Raw genomic sequence first — 19982 nt, forward strand, 5'->3', positions numbered from 1 at the left:
CATCGTTAAAATGAAAAGTAGTCCTTAAACAGACCATATTTACAATGCATATAACCTGTGACCAGAATATATAAAGAACTCCTACAGCTCATTAATAGACAACCCAATTAAAAAGTAGACACAAGGAAAGATGTGCAACCCTAGAATCAGAAAAATACTAATCAGTACAATAACAAGATTGAATTATACACCCATTAGGGAGATGAAGTTAAAAGTTTTAAAAGCCTTATCATGACCTTTTCTTTTTGTTGGATTCTCGCCCTTTGCATTTAATTTGTCACTCCCAGTGGATTCATTCTGCTGGGCTTGCTAGATCCTCGTCTTTTCCTAGGATATTGTCTAAAATATTTTGGAGTGCTGGTTTGGTATTCATGAAGTTCCTAAGGTGCTCTGTGTCATGAAAGTATCTTATTTCTCCATCAATTTTGAAAGATAGTTTTGCAGGGTACATCAGTCTGGGTTGGAGGCTGTTTTCTTTTAGGGCTTGCAATACGTCACTCCAAGCTCTTCTTGCTTTGAGGGTTTGCATTAAGAAGTCTGCTGTGATTCTGATGGGCTTTCCTTTGTGTGTGATTTTTTTCTTTTCTCTAACTGCTTGTAGAATTTTATTCTTCTGTTGGGTTTCTGGAATCCTAACTATTACATGCCTGTGTAGATTTTTTTTTGATCAAGGCTAGTTGGAGTCCTATATGCCTCACTTATCTGCATGTCAAATTCTTCCCCTCCCTGGGAAGTTTTCTGCCATCACTTCTGTGAACAGTTTTTTTATGTCGTCTGTGCTCTCTCCTCTTTCTTCATTGACTCCAATCAGTCTTCTTCTTTGCATCGTCTAGCAGCTGCTGGATTGATTTCTTGTGGTCCCTTACAATTTTAAAGCAATTTTTCTTTTCCTAGTCACTAATTGCAATCTTATCTTCTATATCTGAAATTCTGTCCTCACATTGGTTCATTCTGCTGTGTAGACTTTCAGTGGAGTTTTTAATCTCCTAGAAATCTGTTTGTATCTGTTTTATGTATTCCATTTGTTTCCTGTGTTGGTATTCCATCATGTTCCTCAGCTCCTCTTTTTTTATCTGTTTCCTCTCTAGATTTATTAATCATGTCTTGCACTATGGGCACAATCTCTGCTGTTATCTGAGAAATTATTTCTGATTTCATTTTTTCCAGATCCTCTTTTGTTGTCAGTTCAGGGAGTCCAGGTGATTGAGAATCAGATTATTCCATCTTGTTTCCCTTTGGGGTTGCTGTTAGGTGATCTGGAAGTCTTGTTTTTGAGGCTTGTTTATGTGTTTTCTCATTTCCATGGGGGTGGGGGATGTACTGCTGGCACCTGCATGGCTCACCTCCTCTGCCCTGGGAGCCGTGGAATGGCAGCCGGGAAGCCTCCTCCTGGGTGCTGGGATTGGCTCACCTCCTGTGCCCTGGGAGCAGTGGAATGGCCTGAAGGTTTTTTGTAGAAGCTCATCATCTTGTTCTGAAATTCATAGTGGTACAATTTTTACTTCCGTACCAAATTTGAAATCTTCTACTTTGTGAGGGGAATTTATGATTTGGTCTTACCCTACATGTCCATATTTAGCTCTATTTTCCCAACATGTTTCTTTCCATTTGGTTAGTTTATCTGCTCTAGGTACAATATAAGATATTTTTACTCTGGTGTAATTCCTCCCTGCCCATCCAGGTTCTGTGCAGCTAGGTCCTGTCTCCAGCATTTCCTTATGCTCTGACCTTCACTAATCTCGTTTTCTTTTAGTTGTTTGAGAACATTATAGAATTAATTTATACTGTCTGCTAATCATTTGGTGTGGTTTGGTCCTATCTTTCTGGTGTGTAAACATGGGAATAGATATACCATGTACTATATTCTGTAGCAATGTTATTTGAATTCTTTGTACTCAATTAGCTTTTAATATTTATTGGCAAATTTATTGAGAGAAACTATGCCATTGGAGATTGGCAGAAAAAATGAGCTCAGAAAATTAATTTTTCAAAATGCATGTTGAAAAGTAGGCTGATTTGTATTGTAATGTCTATATATAGATATGCAACCACCTGCCAAATTAAATTTTTAAGATACAGCCTTTTAAATAATCTCTTAATTTTTCTTGCATTTCTTAATCACCTGTACTAACCTGTTTTATTTCTTGTACTTGAAATATCAGAATTTAAAACATTCCTCCTGGCTTGAACACTTGTATGATATGTGCACAATTGTCCTGTTGCATGGCTTGAACCATTGGTGGTACATACATGCATGACCATCCCATTGGATAGCTGCCCCATGGGATAGTCATGCATGTACCACCAGTGGTACAAGCCATGCAATGGAGTGGTCATGGATGTAGAGCCCCATGGGGAACATATTAAGACAGATGAAATATGGCCATGCTGGCCTTAATTTGAAAAGTACTGATTAAATGATTTTGAGTTTTGATTATCAGAATCAAATGAGAATTTTGAAGTCAATTTTATTTTACTAAAACGAATAACTTTCTATCCCTTTTAGTTTGTAATAAAGTTTTTTATTCATTGAATTCTTTGTATTTTATAGAATTCGTTTGGCATTGTCTTATTTATCTTAGAGTATCAGTGTTGTATTTGTATATGTCAAAAATTATTTAAGACCATACATATTTATTAAACTTCAGTGCAGTATATTTTATAGTTGACTTAATTTATAAGTTAACAGATAAGTATATGGAAGCCATAATGTTAACAAAGATAGGGTTAAATTAGTATCAGCAAGCATGTATCATAAAATAAATTACATATTTCTCCTGGACATGGTGATGCACACCTGTAATCCCATCACTTGGGTGACTGAGTGAGGAGGATCTTATTTCAAGAACTGCATAGTGAGTACAAGGCCAGAATGAACTACACAGCAAGATCTTGTCTCAAAATGAAAACTGAAATAAAAAAGAAAATATTAAGGGCTCAGAATGTAGCTCAGTGATAGAGCATTTCCCTAGCATGCCCAAGGCTCTTAAGTTTGATTCCCACCATAGGGCAGAGGATGTGAGGGTGTTTCCAGTATACCTGTGGGGCTAACAAGGCAGTTGTCTTTGCTTTGAGCTCCTTTTTTCTACAAGCCCCTTTGAATTTTGCTATTTTCAATAAAAACTGGGCAGTGGTTGATTAATTTGAAGCTCTTCGACACACACTTTTCATTCTAATGATGGCATCATAGGCTAGAGCTTTCTTCTTTTCTTTAAATGTATTAGTTATTGCCCTTTGCAAGCAGGTTATCAATTCATTTCAGACTTACTACAATTAACTATAAAGAGGAACACAGTGGACTTTTCTGTCCATTCACTTGCAACAGGGAATAATTGCCTAGTTTAATTGTGAACTTTATTCTTAATAATAGCAGCATTTAAGAAGGATTCATGAGCCTGTAATCCCAGGGCTCGGGAGGCTGAGCCAGGAGGATCGCTACGAGTTCAAGGCCAGCCTGAACTACATAGCAAGACCCTGTCTCAAAAAACAAAAGAAGGATTAATGAAATGTCCTGAGAATACGTAAGCAGACCAATGGAGAATGTAAATTTTCTGATGAAAGGCAAATTGAAAGATTTAATTATCTGTAGAAAAATTACCATTTTGTGTATAGAGTAAAAAGATGATAACATTAACTGGCAATTCTGGATACTCGTGACTCCTAATTTTTCATATCATTACATATTATAATTTAAGCTCAGTGTAGTTTAAAAATCATTCTATTTTGAACTTAGGTGGTTTCTCTAATAACTTATGTAAAGGAAATGGTTTCTGAGAAAATATGTTAGCTAACAAATACTTTCAACTTCTAAATTCTTATATCCTCACTAGATTGTAAGCTCCCTGAGGGCAGGACTCTAATTTTACTTTGGGTTTTTTTTTCCTCTGTGTGTATTTCTTGAGCTTAATAGTTTGTGTTGTGTATAATTCAATACATGCATTTTGAATTAGTGACATCTTTTTAAATTAGTATTTAAGTCCTCTAAGATTTGTTCCTCCATCAGTATTTTATAATATATGTATCTGAGGGTTGAAATAAACCTCAATCCGATAACAAAATTCTAATATATAATCTATGTAACATATCAAGAGACATTTCTTGAATATATAACTTAATTTTCACTAAGATGTGATATGGAAGAAAATTAATTTTATAAAAAATGTGTTATATCTTTTCATTTTTTCTTTTGTACTGAAGCCAAAGAAGAAACTGCTTTACAGCTTCAATCAGAAATTTCATCAGATGGTCAAAAAGATGGAATTAGCATGAATACAGCTCAATCACAAAGTATCACAGTGGCTCAAAAAGATCTTCCTGAAAACTCTATTATAAACTATGACTCCCAGGCCCTAAATATGTTAGCTGATCTAGCATTAAGCTCTGCTGCATCTTCCACACCATTATGTGAGGCTAGAAACCTTCCCTGCTCCTCTGAATTGCCACAAAATGATGTTTTACACTCCAAAGAAAGTTCATTGTGTGATACTTCTGACCATGATTATCATAGTGGAGTTAAAAGTCAAAAAGGTATACTATTATCTAAATCATCCTGTGATCAGAAGAGTAATTCAGGGCTAGACTTAACTGCTAGCCACGAAGAAGAAAACTTGGTTCCTTGTAGTCAAACGCCTCCTAATGCCCAGTCAGCACTCCGTGAGGAAACAGAGCCTTCAGGTACAAGCCAAAACTCTCTTATAACTGTAGAACATTCATATGCCCTGCTCCTTGGAGAAAATTCAAAGAAACATCTGCAGCAGAGAGGGTTACCAGGCCCTGCATTTGCCAAGACTGGAACAAAAGGCCCTGAAGCTGGAACTCCAGTGGGGAAAGTCATGCCATTTCGGCATCTGCAGAACACCTCCCCTCTACAAAAGCTTTCTGAGGATTCATTGGTAAAGCACAGAGGTCGATTTATATCTTCCAACTTGAAAAATATTTTTTGCTCCCATACTATAATTAGCTGTGATGGCTCCTTTAAGATCACTTTCAAATGTGAAACAGAATATGCATTCAACTTAGATAGCAAATACACAAACAACCCACTGGAGAAAACTGTTGTAAGAGCGCTGCATGGGTAAGTAGGAGTGAAACTTGTTGAAAATGGATGTAACATTTTTTGAGATTAACATAGTAAGATGGGAAACTTGCGCCATACTTTGGGGAAGGAGAAAGAAGCAATGTGTATAAAACCAGTAATTTAGTATTAATATCAGGCAAATGTGTTTATTGAGAATAACAGACAGGTTTTGCCACTGCCAGTAATCAATGGGGAGAGCTTTTTAAAGATAACTTTCCATTTTGCAATGCTCTTTCAGTAACACTCATGATTGTTGAATTAGGTTTTAGATGAGACCTTAATGTAAAATAGCATGTAAAATAAAATAATATAGCAGTAATGCTTTATTTAATTGTTTTATGTATTTAATTCTAAAACTGAATTCCAGGAGCAACATTAAAAAGTTACTTCTAGTTTATTAAGTTGATCAGATTGATTAGAATGGTTTCACAAGTATAAGTCTTCCATAAGAAGAGATTGAGGCTAACCAGGCATGGTGGTGCATGTCTGTAATCATAGCACTCAGGAGGATTGCCAAGAGTTCAAGGCCACCCTGAGCTACAAACTGAGGGCCTGTCTCAAAAAACCAAAAAGAGACCCAGGGATGTAGCTCAGTGGCGCAGTGCTTGCCCGGCAAGCACAAGGCCCTGAGTTTGATTCCCGGTGCCAAAAAGGGACAGAAATTGAGATTGAGGCAATAATACCAGAATGATTAATAATCATTAATATCACAGGCTTTAGTGTTTATAATAATCTAGGTGTGATTTTAGGCCCTCCCATTTTATTACCTCCTATGGCCCTGGGCAAGTTATATGCATCTAACTAGTACTTCTCAATCCTTACCATGTGTGTAGCTCATCTAGGGAACTCATTAAACTGTAGATTCTGGTGCAGTCACTCTAAAGTGAGGGCCAAGACCCTACCTTTCTAACAAACTCCCATGTGATGTCAGTGGAGGATAACAATCTGTGGGGTAATGCTTTTAAGTAAGGATTTACATCCTTACCTGTTAGGCTTTTTTACAATGACTGGCCCATTGTAATAAATAGAAACCATCCTATTAGCAAGAAGTATTAGCATGACATTATGGAATTCAGTTACCTGTTATGAACTATTTCACATGTGACTAATGGACTTTGCAGGTATCAGATTTCTTTCCTCGCACATGTTCATATATCCTTAGGTTCACATTTATACAGGCAGGTTATTTCCTTAGCTTTAGTCCTTGTTAAGTGTAGCTTAGCCTGCACTCATCCCACTTCCAACTGTCTGCTATCATTTTGGCTGTCATAGGCCAGAAATGTTTTGTATCTCTCCTTATGGTTTCAGGATATTATTGAGAACTGTAATCTGAAAATAGTATAATTCTACTAAGTTGCCTAGAGAAATATTGTACTCTTTAAGACTTCACCAACTATTAGAAGAGAGACACAAAAATAATGGAAAAGAAATGAGTTAGCCGTGGTCAGCAAAATGAAAGTAATGAGGATTTGAGTAGTTGGTCAAACCATTATTCACATATTAGTATGCTGTCTCCAAAGAGACCAATGGTAGACTAGGAATCAGGAGACCCATGTTCAGATCAGTTTTTTCATACAGGTTTTGTGATTTGAAAAGTAGTCATTTAAGTATTTTGATTCTTAGTTCCCTTCTCTTTAAAAGGGCTGGGTTAGCTAAAATAATGAATGGATGGTTAGACTTCATAATTATTTGTTAAATCATCTTTATCTTTACTTACTCATTGTCTCATATCTATAATTTTTAAAATAAAAATGAACACCAAAAGTTCATAGTTACCTATTTCAACTTACCTAGTTCATAAGGTCGCACTTATTTATGATCATCAACTAAAACAACCATTTTAACTTTTGTATGTTCTTTAAAATTTCAGGCCCTGGAACACTAATTTGCCTGATAATATGGAAGAAGTGAAGCTTCTGATTCATATGTGGGTAGCTCTGTTTTACAGAAATCGAAACAAAGTCATACAATCATCCCGAAAAGTGGTAGAACACAGTAACCCAGAAAAATATGTGTCTATAAATAGCACATTAGAATCTTTTGAACTCAGTGAAATTGAGGAATCCTCCAGTGTGGAAAGATGTTCCATAGAACCTCTATTAGAGACTAAGGAAATGTCCAGAGCTCATGCTAATGAAGTATCCTTCCATGGTCCTAAATGCTTGCTACCTCTCATTAAACTACCACCTTCCAGAGGCTTGGAACTCTGTGTAGAGAATGAACGGAAGGAAATTTTTGCAAGAGAGTGTCATCTGGATAACTCAGAGAGTCAGAATTTCATCCATTCTTGTAATGATGAGGTAAGATTGAATACTGTAAATGTTAGCATTATTTTTGAAGTAAGACATTATTTTATGTTGAGAAAGTGAATTCTAAAGCTAAGGGATTTTCATGCCAGAACTTTATTAGTTTTTATAAAAGTGTTGTTCCGATTGTCTGAAGGTACTTTATCTGCTAAACTGAAAAAAACAGGAGTAGAAAACGATCACAGGGCTAAGATGTTCTGGGAACCCACCATGGTAGTTTTGTTTTTGTGGTACTGGGATTCCTTCACACTAAGCTAACCCCCCAGCTGTTTGTTTTTTTTTTCGTTTATTTGTTGTTGTTAGACAGGGTGTCATTAAGTTGCCTAGGCTGGGCTCAGACTTGGAATACTCTGGACAGCCTCCTGGACTGCTGGTATTACAAACTGGCACCATTACACCCAGCTGAGACAGAAATGTTTTTAACCAGAGATTTGAAACATAGTTCCTGGCTTCCAGCCTCTTTGCTCCAAGACATGGCAGGCAATTTGTGAGCATAATGTTCCAGACATTGTAGAGGTATGGTAAATTGTATAATTATCCATTTCACCATATTCTAAACAAGACCATGTTGGAAGCTTTAAATAAAGCAAAACAATCTGTTTATCAGATTATCACATTGTCTTGAGGTAGTTCTGCTAATATTTAGTCTAAATTCTTCTTGCTACTATTTAAATTCTTTTAGTTTATGATTGCAAACCATACTGATAAATTTTCTGCTACTCTGTGGAATAAAGGTTATTCAAGTGAAAATTATCTCAGTTTTAAAGCAGAGAAGATAGGTAAGAGGAAACGAACTTTTATTTACCAGAATCAGTTACTTAGAGTAATTAATTTACTCTGTCTCATGGGAAAGTTCCAAACACCAATGTACTTTATTGGAAACTGATGTTTAAAAAGTTATTCTTGGATTTAAGTTATCTTATTATCTTACTAGCAAATTGAGTACCATTTTTCTAGTGTTACATTTCTGAATTAAATGACAAAATTTAGTGAAGACAATGCATTTCAGGTCTTTAGTTGTCAGTGGTTTAGCTACTTTCTTCAAGAAGTGTCATTTAAAAAAATTGGCAGTAGCTGGGCGTGGTGACGCATGTCTGTAATCCCAGCACTCAGGAGGCTGAGGCAAGAGGATCCCTGTGAGTTCGAGGCCAGCCTGGGTTACATGGTGAGTTCAAGGCCAGCCCAAACTATGTAGCGAGACCCTGTCTCAACAACAACAGTAGGCTGTGCAATTAAGAAAGTTTTGGCCCTCTAATCTGTGTATACATTTTTTTCTTAATTTTTTGAGAACAGGGTCTTACTTTATAGTTAGGCTGTCCTTGAAGTCACTGTGTAGCCCAGGCTAGCCTCAAACTTGATGTGATCCTCCTGCTTCAGCCTCCTGAGTGGTGAGATTACAGACATGTTCCACCTCACCTGGCTTCTACTCTCCGTATATTTTTACAGAAATAAAATTGCAGATTGGGTTTGCAGCTCAGTAATAGAATGCTTTCTTAGCATGTGCAAGCCTCTGAGTTCAGCACCTCAAAACAAAAAAGAGGTTTGCTTCATCTCTACTCTGTGATACTCTTACAGAGTAGAAGATTCAAAAGAACAGACACAAATTAAAATTAATCCTTGTGTTTTCTGCTTTTAGGATCTGCTTGACTCTGACATTTTTTGTTTACTTTTTTCATTTCAGGTAGTTGGAGGGAAAGCTAAACAAGAATCTGCAAATAAACTAGAAGCTTCTAATCTTGTGCTGTCTGTTATCGGAAATACTCAAACTAATGGACCTTTTAGTTCTGATGAAGATGAAACCTTTCAGTCAGTTGATAGCAAAAGAGTGGTTTCTTATAATGACACTGGCACACAAGCCACATTCACCAGGACTTATGATGGGGCCAGCAGTCAGTCAGAGATGTGTGAAAAGTCTGTTTATATCCCTCTTGAAAGTAGAGTTGATATTTTGCATACAACAGTGCAGACAAACACAAATGCTTTACAAGACCTTATCCAGTGTAGCAGCCCTATAAACAATGAATGTGAGTCCTCCTTGGAAAAGACAGATGATAATATGGAGTATGTGATGATTAATTTAGAACCAGTTACTTTCACTTTAGAAAAAGATGCCTGTGTACCAGTACATACAGAAGTAAATAGAGGCGAGAAACCTTTACCCTTTAGTAGTGAATTGATTAACCAAATGTTACCTGCTGCAGATGTTAGGCATCCTATATCTGCATTGGAAGAGGCACAAACACAAGCTGTTAGGGACATTCCATCTCTAGCAATGGCAGGACAGAAAAGCACTAAGTACCTTTCTGCCTCTTCAGGAAAAAGAGAGATACTTGATGAAGAACTGCTTTTGTCACAGAAAGAGATGACTCTTCCAGTCTCATCACCATCGTCTGATAAAGCATTGATAATGGAGGCATTATCATTAGTTAAGTGTTCTAGTTATCCATTACCCAGTGAAGAAATGAAACACTCTCAAGATATCTGTCTGCAGACTCAGAATCTCTTTAGCATATCTTCAGAGGAGATTATAGAGCCATCACAGATTGAAGTAGTCTCACCATCAGTCTCTGCCTCCTTGGGAAAAAGGTATTCCAATGATTGTGTTCCACCAAAAACTAATATACCAGATGACTCTTTAGAACTAAGGAAGAATGACAAGAGTAGTTTAAACTGTGAAAATGTGAATTTGGAATCTTTCAATGCAGTATTTGCCAAACAAACCAATTTGCTTATAAATGGGCAGGAGATTGGTCTGGAGTTACAAGAGGAAAATTCTGATATTGACCTAACTCTAACAATATCTCCACCTACAAGTCCCAGGGGAAAAGTGCCAGCTAATGAAACAAAGCAACTTCAGGAGGCCACAGGGTCAAATTTAGAACTTAAGGATATAGCTGAAGAAATAATTGAGCCAAAAGAGGTGACCCTCATAGAAAAAACAGAAGAGAATCCAGCTAGTTCTATGTCAGCTTATTCTACAGTGTCAAAAGAACCACTAGAAAATGAGAGAAAAGGTGATAGTTTACAACCAATTACTTTAATACTTTCCAAAGAAAATTGTACCCTTGAGATTGGGGAGGAAATTAATGTTACCTCTGACTTTCCCTATGGTTCTTTAATTGAAGAAGTGTCACCATCTTCTAGTCCTGATCCCCTAGTACCAATTGAAGAAGCACGGCCATCTCAGGTTGTTTCTCCATGTAGTTTAAAACTTCATGGTACACAGTGTGAAAAAAGTAACAAATTCTCCCAGATTGAGTCAGAAGATATAGCTGTAACAGAAAAAGAAAATTCTTTTGTTGATCCTTCCCATCTAGTGAGACAAGAGAACACAACTCAACTACAGCAAATTCAGCTCTCTGTTAAAATGCCTCTAATATTAACTAATCATCCAGGAAGAAAAGGTAGACTAATGTTTCCTGGTAAAATAACTGAGGAAATTGTCCCAAGGGAGCATGGTGAAGGTTTATCTTTCTCAGAAAAGGTGCAGTGCTATGGTACAGAGTTAAACAAGCCTGGCTTAATTGCCAATTATGGAGATAACTTCAAGCCTTCTCTTGAAAAACTGGTAAAATCAGGAAACCCATTGCAGCCAATTAGTATAGAGAATAGAAATTTGGGCTTAAAACATCTTGTCTTAGAGTCACATGAACCCTCATTTAGTTCTAGAAAGAGTATTGAAAATAAGTCTTTGGCTGAGGCATTGGTTTCTACAACTTCTCTAAGTGGGATAGTGAATATACCATTAAAAGAACAAGGCAGCCCTGAAAGCATTAAGGAAAAACTCTGTAATAGTGACTTGAAAACAGATGGTGGCAGTTATATGCAGGTGAAGTCTGTGAGCTCTGTCTCCATTGATGAAGCTGATGTTACACAGGCATACTTGCATCCAGAGATCCCAGAGTTTGGTTCTGCTTCAGATAGTGCTACGTTCACACAGTGTACAAGACCAGAAAGTATAGAGCCAGGGTTTCAGACACAGGAAATATCAGTCATCAGAATGGCCAGTCTGTTTGGGAATAGCAGAACTGAAGCTGAGTTACATGAAGAAGGCACAGATGTGGATGCCATCAGCCTTCAGTCTAACTCCACAGCTTCTACAAAAGGTGAAGAAAAAACAGTCCACACATTGTCAGATACCTCCGTATGCGAAATGAAAGAGCTGTTGAAGGGTGAGTTTATGCCCACGTATGCTTGTTCTTACCAAAGTACTATAGACACCAGTGAAGAACCTTCTGCCTTTGTTTCAGAATCTATTGAAACTCTTGTTTATGGGGTTTCTAAAGAGCATATTGACAGGAAGACTACTAGTGAAGGCCATAGGAATGAGGCGGATGCTAAAATCCTGGACAGGAATGTAGATGCAAATATGAATTCTGACAAGCACTATGAACCACTTTCTGGAGACTCTGATCAAGACTCTTTCAATAATTGTAGAAATCCCAGATTAGATATGGAAAATTCAGGCATTTTGGGTAGTTACACTAGCAAAAATGAACATGCTGCAAAAGATGGCTATTACTCTCTCATGTGCTTAAATAACAGTGATAATGAAGCTTGTGACTATTCTAACAAAGTTCCAGGGGTGAAGATGAACATTCCTCCCAGAAACTGGGCCACTGGATTAAAGAAAGCAGATGAGTGTATGCCACATTATGTCCAAATCCGAGATCGCCATGGTATCCTCAGGACTTATGCTAACTTTACTGTAACAAGAGAACTCAAAGACATGACAAGAACTTTGCATAGGGTGAGGAGGCATCCTAGTTTCACTCTAAACTCTGACCTCAGCTCCTGGATGAGCACTTGGCAGGTGGCAGATGACCTCACTCAGAACACTTTAGACCTGGAGTATCTGCGTTTTACACATAAGATAAAACAACTAGTGAAGAAGGAAGGTTCTCGGCAGACTGACTCACCTCTGGAAATTTTGTTGAGAGATTTCCCTTTGACAGAAAAGTCTGAGCCCCCAGTTCTGCATCCTACACCTAGGAACAGAAGCCCCATTCTGGTAACAGTCATGCACACTGATGCCAGATGGCAGAGTTGCCACAGAAGTGGCCATACACCCAGCGATCTGGACAGCTCTTCCTCTTTTTGGAAGGAAAGATGTAGTCACAGTAGAAATCTTACAAATTCTCAAAGAAAGCAAACTGTTTCGTTCCACCTCAACAAACTGAAATACAACAGTACTTTGAAAGAATCTCGGAATGATATTTCACTTATTCTTAATGAATATGCTGAGTTCAATAAGGTGGTGATGAACAGCAATTACGCTGATTTCCAAGATAAAGAGTTAAACATGGCTTCTGAAGAAGCCACATTCCAAGAGACGTATCCGTCTTTCTCAAGACAGTCCACCTCCTATGAAGACATAATTACAGACTTATGTGCCAGTTTGCATACCAAACTAAATAGTGTTCTGAAAGAGGCTTGTAAGAGTCCCTTCTTCTTCTACCTTGTTGAAACAGGAGACAAACCATTCTTTTTAAGAACAAAGGTAAGGTGCCAGCTATTCTTACATTTTCTATTATCTTGATTGCCTTCTAATTCAGTTTATTTTAGAAGTAATAAAAGTTTCAGCTTTAAAATGAGGTGGTATTTAGGTTTTACAGCTCAGTCTAAGTGCATACCAAATTTTTTCTGTAAGGATCTCCATCTTTACTATATTTGAATATTACATGATGTTCCGGAATTAGTGCAATAATTGGTTATCACAAAAATTTACCAGTATAAGCATGCTTATAATCAAGTATAAATACAAACATTTTTACTACTAAAATACAGATTTTTTCAAAAATTAATTACCTGTGTTCCTCTAGTAGTGTGGATCATTGAGAAGGACTAGGGTTAAGGATATGTTTTTCTATATTTGATTATTAGAACAACTGATATTCTTGTGAGTACATGATCTTTAATCTTCAGTGATATAACCATAGTGAAATCCTGACTTTGGAGAAGCTAGAATCTGTTTTGTTTTTTTTTTGTACCAGGGATTGAACTCAGGTGTTTGTGCTTGTGCAGCAGGTGGCGAAACCACTGAGCTAAATCCCCGGCCTAGAATCTGTTTTTGAATGCACAGTTGGCTTTTTTATTTTATCTTCTCAGAATTTACTTCTATATTTGAGATATAGACAGCACTTTATTTAAAATAACTTCAAATTTATGTAAAGGTTGCAGAAATGGTACCCTTCAACTAGATACCTTAATATTAACATTTCTGAACCATTTACAAAGTATGCATTACCTGTGTACAAGATACTCTTCTATATAATCATAGTGTAACCATAAATATCAGGAAGTTAACATTAATCCAGTATGACCATCTGCTCCACAGATCCCACTGTAGTCATGTCTTCAATTTGAAATAGTTCCTCTCCCATTACTTTTATTACCATGACTGTTTGTAAGGCCAGCTATTATATAGAGTTTCCTTCGATTTGTGTTGATGTGTTATTTCCTTATTTGTGCATTTTAGACAAGATATGATACTGTGGTCTCTTGGTGCATCGTATTATGAAGCACCTCGTGTGTTTGTCTCTTTATTGATATATTAACGTTTTTACTTGGTTAAGATGATCTCTGTCAGGTTTCTCAATGTAAAGTTAATTAATAAGCATGTTAAAGTTATTAGTAACAGTTGAGATACTTGAGACTATGTAAATACATAATCCAGTTCTTTAGAATTTTACCCGATTTAACATCTATTTAAGATTCTAATCTGAATCAGTTATTACTATGATATTTGGTTGCCACTTAGTATTTTAATTTCATCATTTTACATTTGTTAATTGGGATTCTACTGCATGGTAGACTTTTCTCCTCTCCCATTCATTCACTTATATTAGTGTGGACCATGGTCTGTGTTATACTCAAAAGATTGCTATCTGTTCCTTCATTTTTTTTAACGATGAAATTGGCCAAGACCCAGCCAGTGGGAGTGGCATTGAGCTGGCTTCCGTGCATTTAATGTTTCTATAATTCTTTGGGTACTTCCTTACTTTGTAGTACAACATGATGTTTCAGGCTTCTTTTATATTTTCCTTGCCCCAGGCTTGGAAAATGGCACGTAACAAGCCTTAATGTGAAGCTGTCCATTGCAAGTCATATTTATTCTTCTGTAAGACGGCTACTACTTTGTGTCATTCAAATATGATGCTAAATGATTTAAATTTTTTTCACATTTATGGACTCTGTTCTTTAACATAACTGCCCATACACATACACACACACACACACCCCTACACCTTCTGTTGCCAAGTATGCTTTTGTTCTCTGAGGTTCTTAATAAATAGCTGCTGAATTTGGTTTCTTCTTTTCTCCACCTTCTTGTTTTTGTTCCAAGCTCCTTGCCATTTTGGTAAACAGTGTAGTTGAAAAGATAAAACATTGAATAACTTTCAGCTTTTCTGAAGGTGCTTGGCCTCCAGAAGCAGTCTGGAAGTTAATCTATTTTCTCTTTTAAAGTTAATTTTGTTAATTATACGTCCTGTACCCCAACATGTGTGGGATGAGTCAGGAATGAGTAACCAGCTGAGTTAGCATCATGAGAATATTACTTGTTTTGCTGTGGTGAGTAAAATACTTGGTTTCTTTGTTTCCATTTTAAAAGCAAGAGAAGAGTAATCTTAGTTTTCACTTCCTTTCCAGAGCAGATGATACTGATTTTTTTACATCCAAAGGAGATCACGGCAGTGTTTTAGTAGGAGTACTTCTAGTTATGCTTGTTTATTTATAACAGTAACAGATTTGGTGCAGAGGTAAAATTGAATTTAAGTTGACAAAGTGAACACATCCTAAAATAAACTGGACAATAACATACTATCAAGAGCAAAAAGTTTTTAAGAGCTCAGAAACATACTCTTCATAATTCTTTCGACTTGGGGAGTCTTGAAGCATAGTGGTGAGATGCTAGGCCTGTCTATTAATAAGATGATTAAGATCTGCAGGTTCTTTTTTACTAATGAAATTAGAGTGCACAGCCCAGAATGTCACAGGATTTGATGAAAAGTTATTCATTCTAATGGTTTATTAGTAAAACAAGTGACAGATGGAGATTTATATTTAGATATTTCATTAGGCTATTAAAGAAATTTTATACAAATTTCTTTGAAAATCATAGGATATGTTGTGGTAATGAGATAGTCAAAATTTGTTGAGAATCCTATGCAGATGGGTCAAAGTAACATTTTTTTCATACATGAAATAAATGATGGTTAGACAATGTTTTGGGGATAACTGAGGCCTTGGAAACCAAAAATCCTTCAGATAGAAACATCATGTCAAAGTCACAAGGGAAGGCAGAGTTGAATAGTGCATTGATTATACAAATAGACATTCCCGCTGAAGCTTCATATTGGAGAGCTGTTCTGTGTGATGGTAGTAAACTGTCACACCCGTGCCTTATAACCACATGCAGTTTAAACTATCACCTATCTTACTTAGAGATGCAATTCCAAAGAACTGTTCATTCTCTCCAAAGTCAGTCCCCATTTGTGATAAAGGAATGCATAGGTGGTATTTTTTAAAGTTCTGGAAATGTTGTGACTAGAGGTGACATTTTATTTTTATTATTTTAGGGTTTTTTTGAGACAGGGTCTTGCTTTGAAGTACAGGCTGGCCTTGAACTTAACATGTAACCTAGACTGGCCTTGATAGAGTTGGCATTTTAAATGCAAATATATGGCATCCCCAAAGTATCTCACACCCTTGAAACTGACTTATATGGATTAGTTTTGTTTTTTGATATTTTTTAATTTTTTTATGTTTCATAGACATTAAAGATTTATTAAAAACTGCATTATGTTTGAAATAAACTTCTGAATCTAATTGTAGCTGAGTCATTTTTAATGATTAAAACTTACTAATGAAAGAAATTACTATTTATGTTGCCTTGTTAGGAACTAATTTAGTAAACAGGGTTTGCTTTTTTGATGGATTATTTTAAATAAACTATAAAGTTCTGTGCAAGTATCCTCTTTTTAGTAATGGCTGCTTGTAAATCTTTCAGAGCATTCTGAGGAAAGGAGGCCATACAGAAATTGAACCTCAGCATTTCTGTCACACTTTTCACAGAGAGAATGATACTCTAGTAGTCATCATTAGAAATGAAGATATATCATCACATTTGCATCAGGTAAGTTTGCACATATCCTTCATACAAAGATGTATGTTCTAGGCACTGAAGTTCTGCAGTATCAAACTTGTCTCTGCCTTTCTGTCTAGGGAAGGAGCTTACACATATGGCATACATACAGTCCCATTGCACCTTCAGATAATAGTTAGGAATCTACTCATATTAACTAAGAGAGAATTATGAAAAGAAGTGAGAGATTGCTAAATTTTTTGTGACGGACCAGCCATCACCAGTCGAACAGTTCCTGAATGGGGGAAAGGAGGACTGAGAAAAATCAAGAGAAGAGACAGAGTCGGGAGGGCTCCCAAGACCGAGCAAGCAAGTTTATTTACACCTCGCTTTTATACACTCAGCGAGTTAGGTCATTAGTCATGACCTTTATACAAAAAAACACCTGCTTCCTTGTTTGCTAGTTTTCTAGACACTCCTCGCCCTCATGGGCTGCTTTGTTTCCTGGGGTTACAGAAGGTTCATCTTGTTGCTAGGGCAATCTCTAAAGGGAAACATCGGAGTTAGCGGAGACGTGGTTCCCCATTACATAGTCTCCTGGCTATTTATAACAGAGGGTAAAATTAAAATGGAACTTTTTGGCTGACACCGCTCCCCACAATTTTTCACTTGGTATGAATCTGTATCACTCCCTGTCTAACAATAAGAAATCTTGTTTAAAAATTTTGGTCTTGTGAGAGCTAGGCATAGTGGCAAACACCAGTTCCAGCACTATTGGAAGCTGAGGCAGGAGGATCACAACTCAAGGCCAGCCTGGGCAACTTAGTCACTTAGTGATACTCTACCTGAAAATAAAAAATAAAGACTGGAGCTGTAGCTTAGTGCAAAGGCCCTGGGTTCAGTCCCCAGTTAACACACACATACACAAAGGACATGTGAAAGTTTTCTTGACTTAGTAACTGGTAAAACATCCAGCTTATGGACATAGGCTAGGTACATTATTCTGCTGCTGTCCGGCTATGACATGAGCCTGGATAAAGAAAATTATGTTGTTTGTGTCCTGGGTGGTTTTTTTAACAGAAACCCAAAACCTCAGATGTACTCTTCCCTTAGGAATCATTATTTCTTGCCTTTGAGAATTTTTAAAAAAATAATCTTAACTTGTTTGTAACAACAGGTGATGAATGGAAAATAATCTGTGTGTGGCCAGGATATCAGGCAGTAGCCCAGGTTAAATGTATTTTTAGCTGTTTCAAGCATCAAAATCCTTGAATAGATGCACCTATCTTCATGGGGTCCCTTTATGTCTAACAGATTCCTTCTCTGCTGAAGCTGAAGCACCTCCCTGGTGTCATCTTTGCTGGAGTAGACAACCCTGAAGATGTTCTGAATGACACACACCAAGAGCTGTTTCACACAGGAGGCTTTGTGGTATCAGATGACAAAATACTGGAAACTGTAACATTAGGTTGGTTTTTCATTTTTTTATTCTTGTTTTATTGCAATCCAGTCAGGTAATTTTTTCCTCAGTGATCCCACTATTATTTCATCAAAAAGATACCACCTTTAAAGAATATGAGCTACTGGGGCCAGGGATGTAGCTCAGTGGCACTGCGTCTGCCTGGCAAGTGCAAGGTCCTGAGTTTAATCTCCGGTACTGGAAAAAAAAAATAAAAGAGAATATGAGCTACTGCACGTTGAGGACTTAGTTTATGCCAACTGCTGTGCTAAGCACTTTTTATGTAGTAATTCTCTTATAGTAGTGCTCTTACTTCTTTCACCTGATTATCTTCATCTCCAAACCTGCTTCTAAGTTCCTTTCTTCTCAGTGTGGCTGCACACTCATACAGATTTGAGGGAGAGGTTTTTCACACTTAACTCTTTACTTGTCAAACCAAGTCAGCCACATGCTAAATTTTTGCTTAGAATTAGCTGTTCTCCATTTCCAGCGGCATTGCCCCTACCCTCTTGTTGATATAGATATCTAAAAATTGTTACCAAAAGTCAGTGTTTAATCATCTCCTTGAACACTCACACAGAATTTACTCCTCTCAGTGCAGGGATTTTTATACATAATACAGATATTGTGGGCAACTGTCTTATTGATTATCCCCAAAGCAGGCTGTAAGCAGTGTAGGCTGTAAAGAGTTAACCCAACAGTTGCCTCATTTTAAGAAGCAAGTCGAACCGAAGCTTATGTGACTCACAGAAGCACCTCATAAGCACGAAGGTAGCATGCCTGTTAGCATGACCTTCCTGCTAATAGCCACAGCAGAGACCAGAGAAATTGCCTGTGAAGCTGTGGGGCTCAATATGACATAACATAGTAGCTGAGGTCAGAGTAACTCGCACCCAAATTCCATTTTCACAACTAAAACTTTTTTTTTTTAATTTTATTGGTATGTTTTAGGTTCACATTATAATGACATACATCATTGGAAATTTGCACCTTTACATAATCTCTCTTGGTTCTTATTTTTTCCCCATTCCCCTGCCCTCCCTTCAACCCCTCCATCCCTCCCTATTTAAAAGATTTTGTTTCAATTTTTTTATTTTCTCATATTAATTCCATTCCCTTCTTTCCTTTCCCCTAGCCCTCCCACTTCCCCTTTGCCCCTATTCTTCCTCTTTCACATTATCTATTATACCTTTTAGTCCTTATTTATACTTTCAGTTTCTCACACTAGAGAAACTATTCAGTATTTACCTATGTATGTCCTATTTATTTCACTCAAGAGTATGGCCTCAATGTGCATCCATTTAGCTATAAATATCTCTAATTTCTCATTTTTTATGGCTGAGTAGTACTCCATTTTATTAAAAAACCACAGTTTCTTTATCCAGTCTCCAGGTGATAAGCAATTGGGCTGTTTCCAAGTTTTAGCTATTACACATTGTGCTGCTATGAACATGGGTGCACATATATCACTGTGGTATGATTCTTTTAATTCTTTGAGGAAGATACCCAACAGGAGAATAGCTGGGTCAAATGGTACTTCAGTCCTAGTTCTTTAAGGTATCTCCATACTGATTTCCACAGTGGTTGTGCCCTTGTGAGAGTTCATACTGCCCAATCACGTGTAAATGGTAGTGGTGGTGTATACTCAACAGTGGAATTTATTTTTTACAAGTGATAATTACTGGACTTTGCATCAGCTAACAAAAACTAAAACATCTCTTGCTGAACTTAACTCTATAGCTCAGCTGAAGGAAATTGTCAAAATCCTGGAAAAACTAAATGGAAACGGAAGATGGAAGTGGTTGCTTCACTACAGAGAAAATAAAAAGCTAAAGGAAGATGTAAGGTAAGAACTTTGTGTCGGGGTGGGGGTTGAAATTGCCTCATGCTCCATATGGTGTAGGCTAATTTCACTGCAAGTGCTTACAGGCAGGTGAGTGATGCTGGAATGAAAGTCACCTTCATCACTAAACAGGTCTCCTGGTTACACGTATTGTGTTTTCTTCTTTAGCTGGGCATCCAAGAAGGAAGCTGTCTATTTTAACAGTAAGTGAG

The 19982-nt window shown here is 37.1% G+C and overlaps 1 protein-coding gene across 15 annotated transcripts in view; it reads left to right on the forward strand.

The window, feature by feature from the left end:
• The window catches only part of Tasor2 (transcription activation suppressor family member 2), a 101469-nt gene that overhangs the window by 41433 nt on the left and 40054 nt on the right, over window positions 1-19982 (forward strand). For 14 of the 15 annotated variants that reach the window (XR_015439134.1, XR_002398223.2, XM_013075801.3 and 11 more), the window contains 6 exons: window positions 4198-5074; window positions 6948-7377; window positions 9065-12883; window positions 16394-16519; window positions 17783-17936; window positions 19668-19773. Coding sequence is in view for 13 of the 15 variants with exons in the window: in XM_013075801.3 (XP_012931255.2) it covers window positions 4198-5074; window positions 6948-7377; window positions 9065-12883; window positions 16394-16519; window positions 17783-17936; window positions 19668-19773 (5512 nt within the window). In the remaining 2 variants the exon portion in view is untranslated. Of the gene's footprint in view, window positions 1-4197; window positions 5075-6947; window positions 7378-9064; window positions 12884-16393; window positions 16520-17782; window positions 17937-19667; window positions 19774-19938; window positions 19974-19982 lie in introns of all 15 variants that reach the window. The other variant, XM_087181306.1, reaches the window with a different exon arrangement.

Source organism: Heterocephalus glaber, unplaced genomic scaffold (genome assembly GCF_053883595.1).
Source record: "Heterocephalus glaber isolate CG9 unplaced genomic scaffold, H.glaber_assembly_v1.0 deba00001472, whole genome shotgun sequence".
Classification (NCBI taxonomy): domain Eukaryota; kingdom Metazoa; phylum Chordata; class Mammalia; order Rodentia; family Bathyergidae; genus Heterocephalus; species Heterocephalus glaber.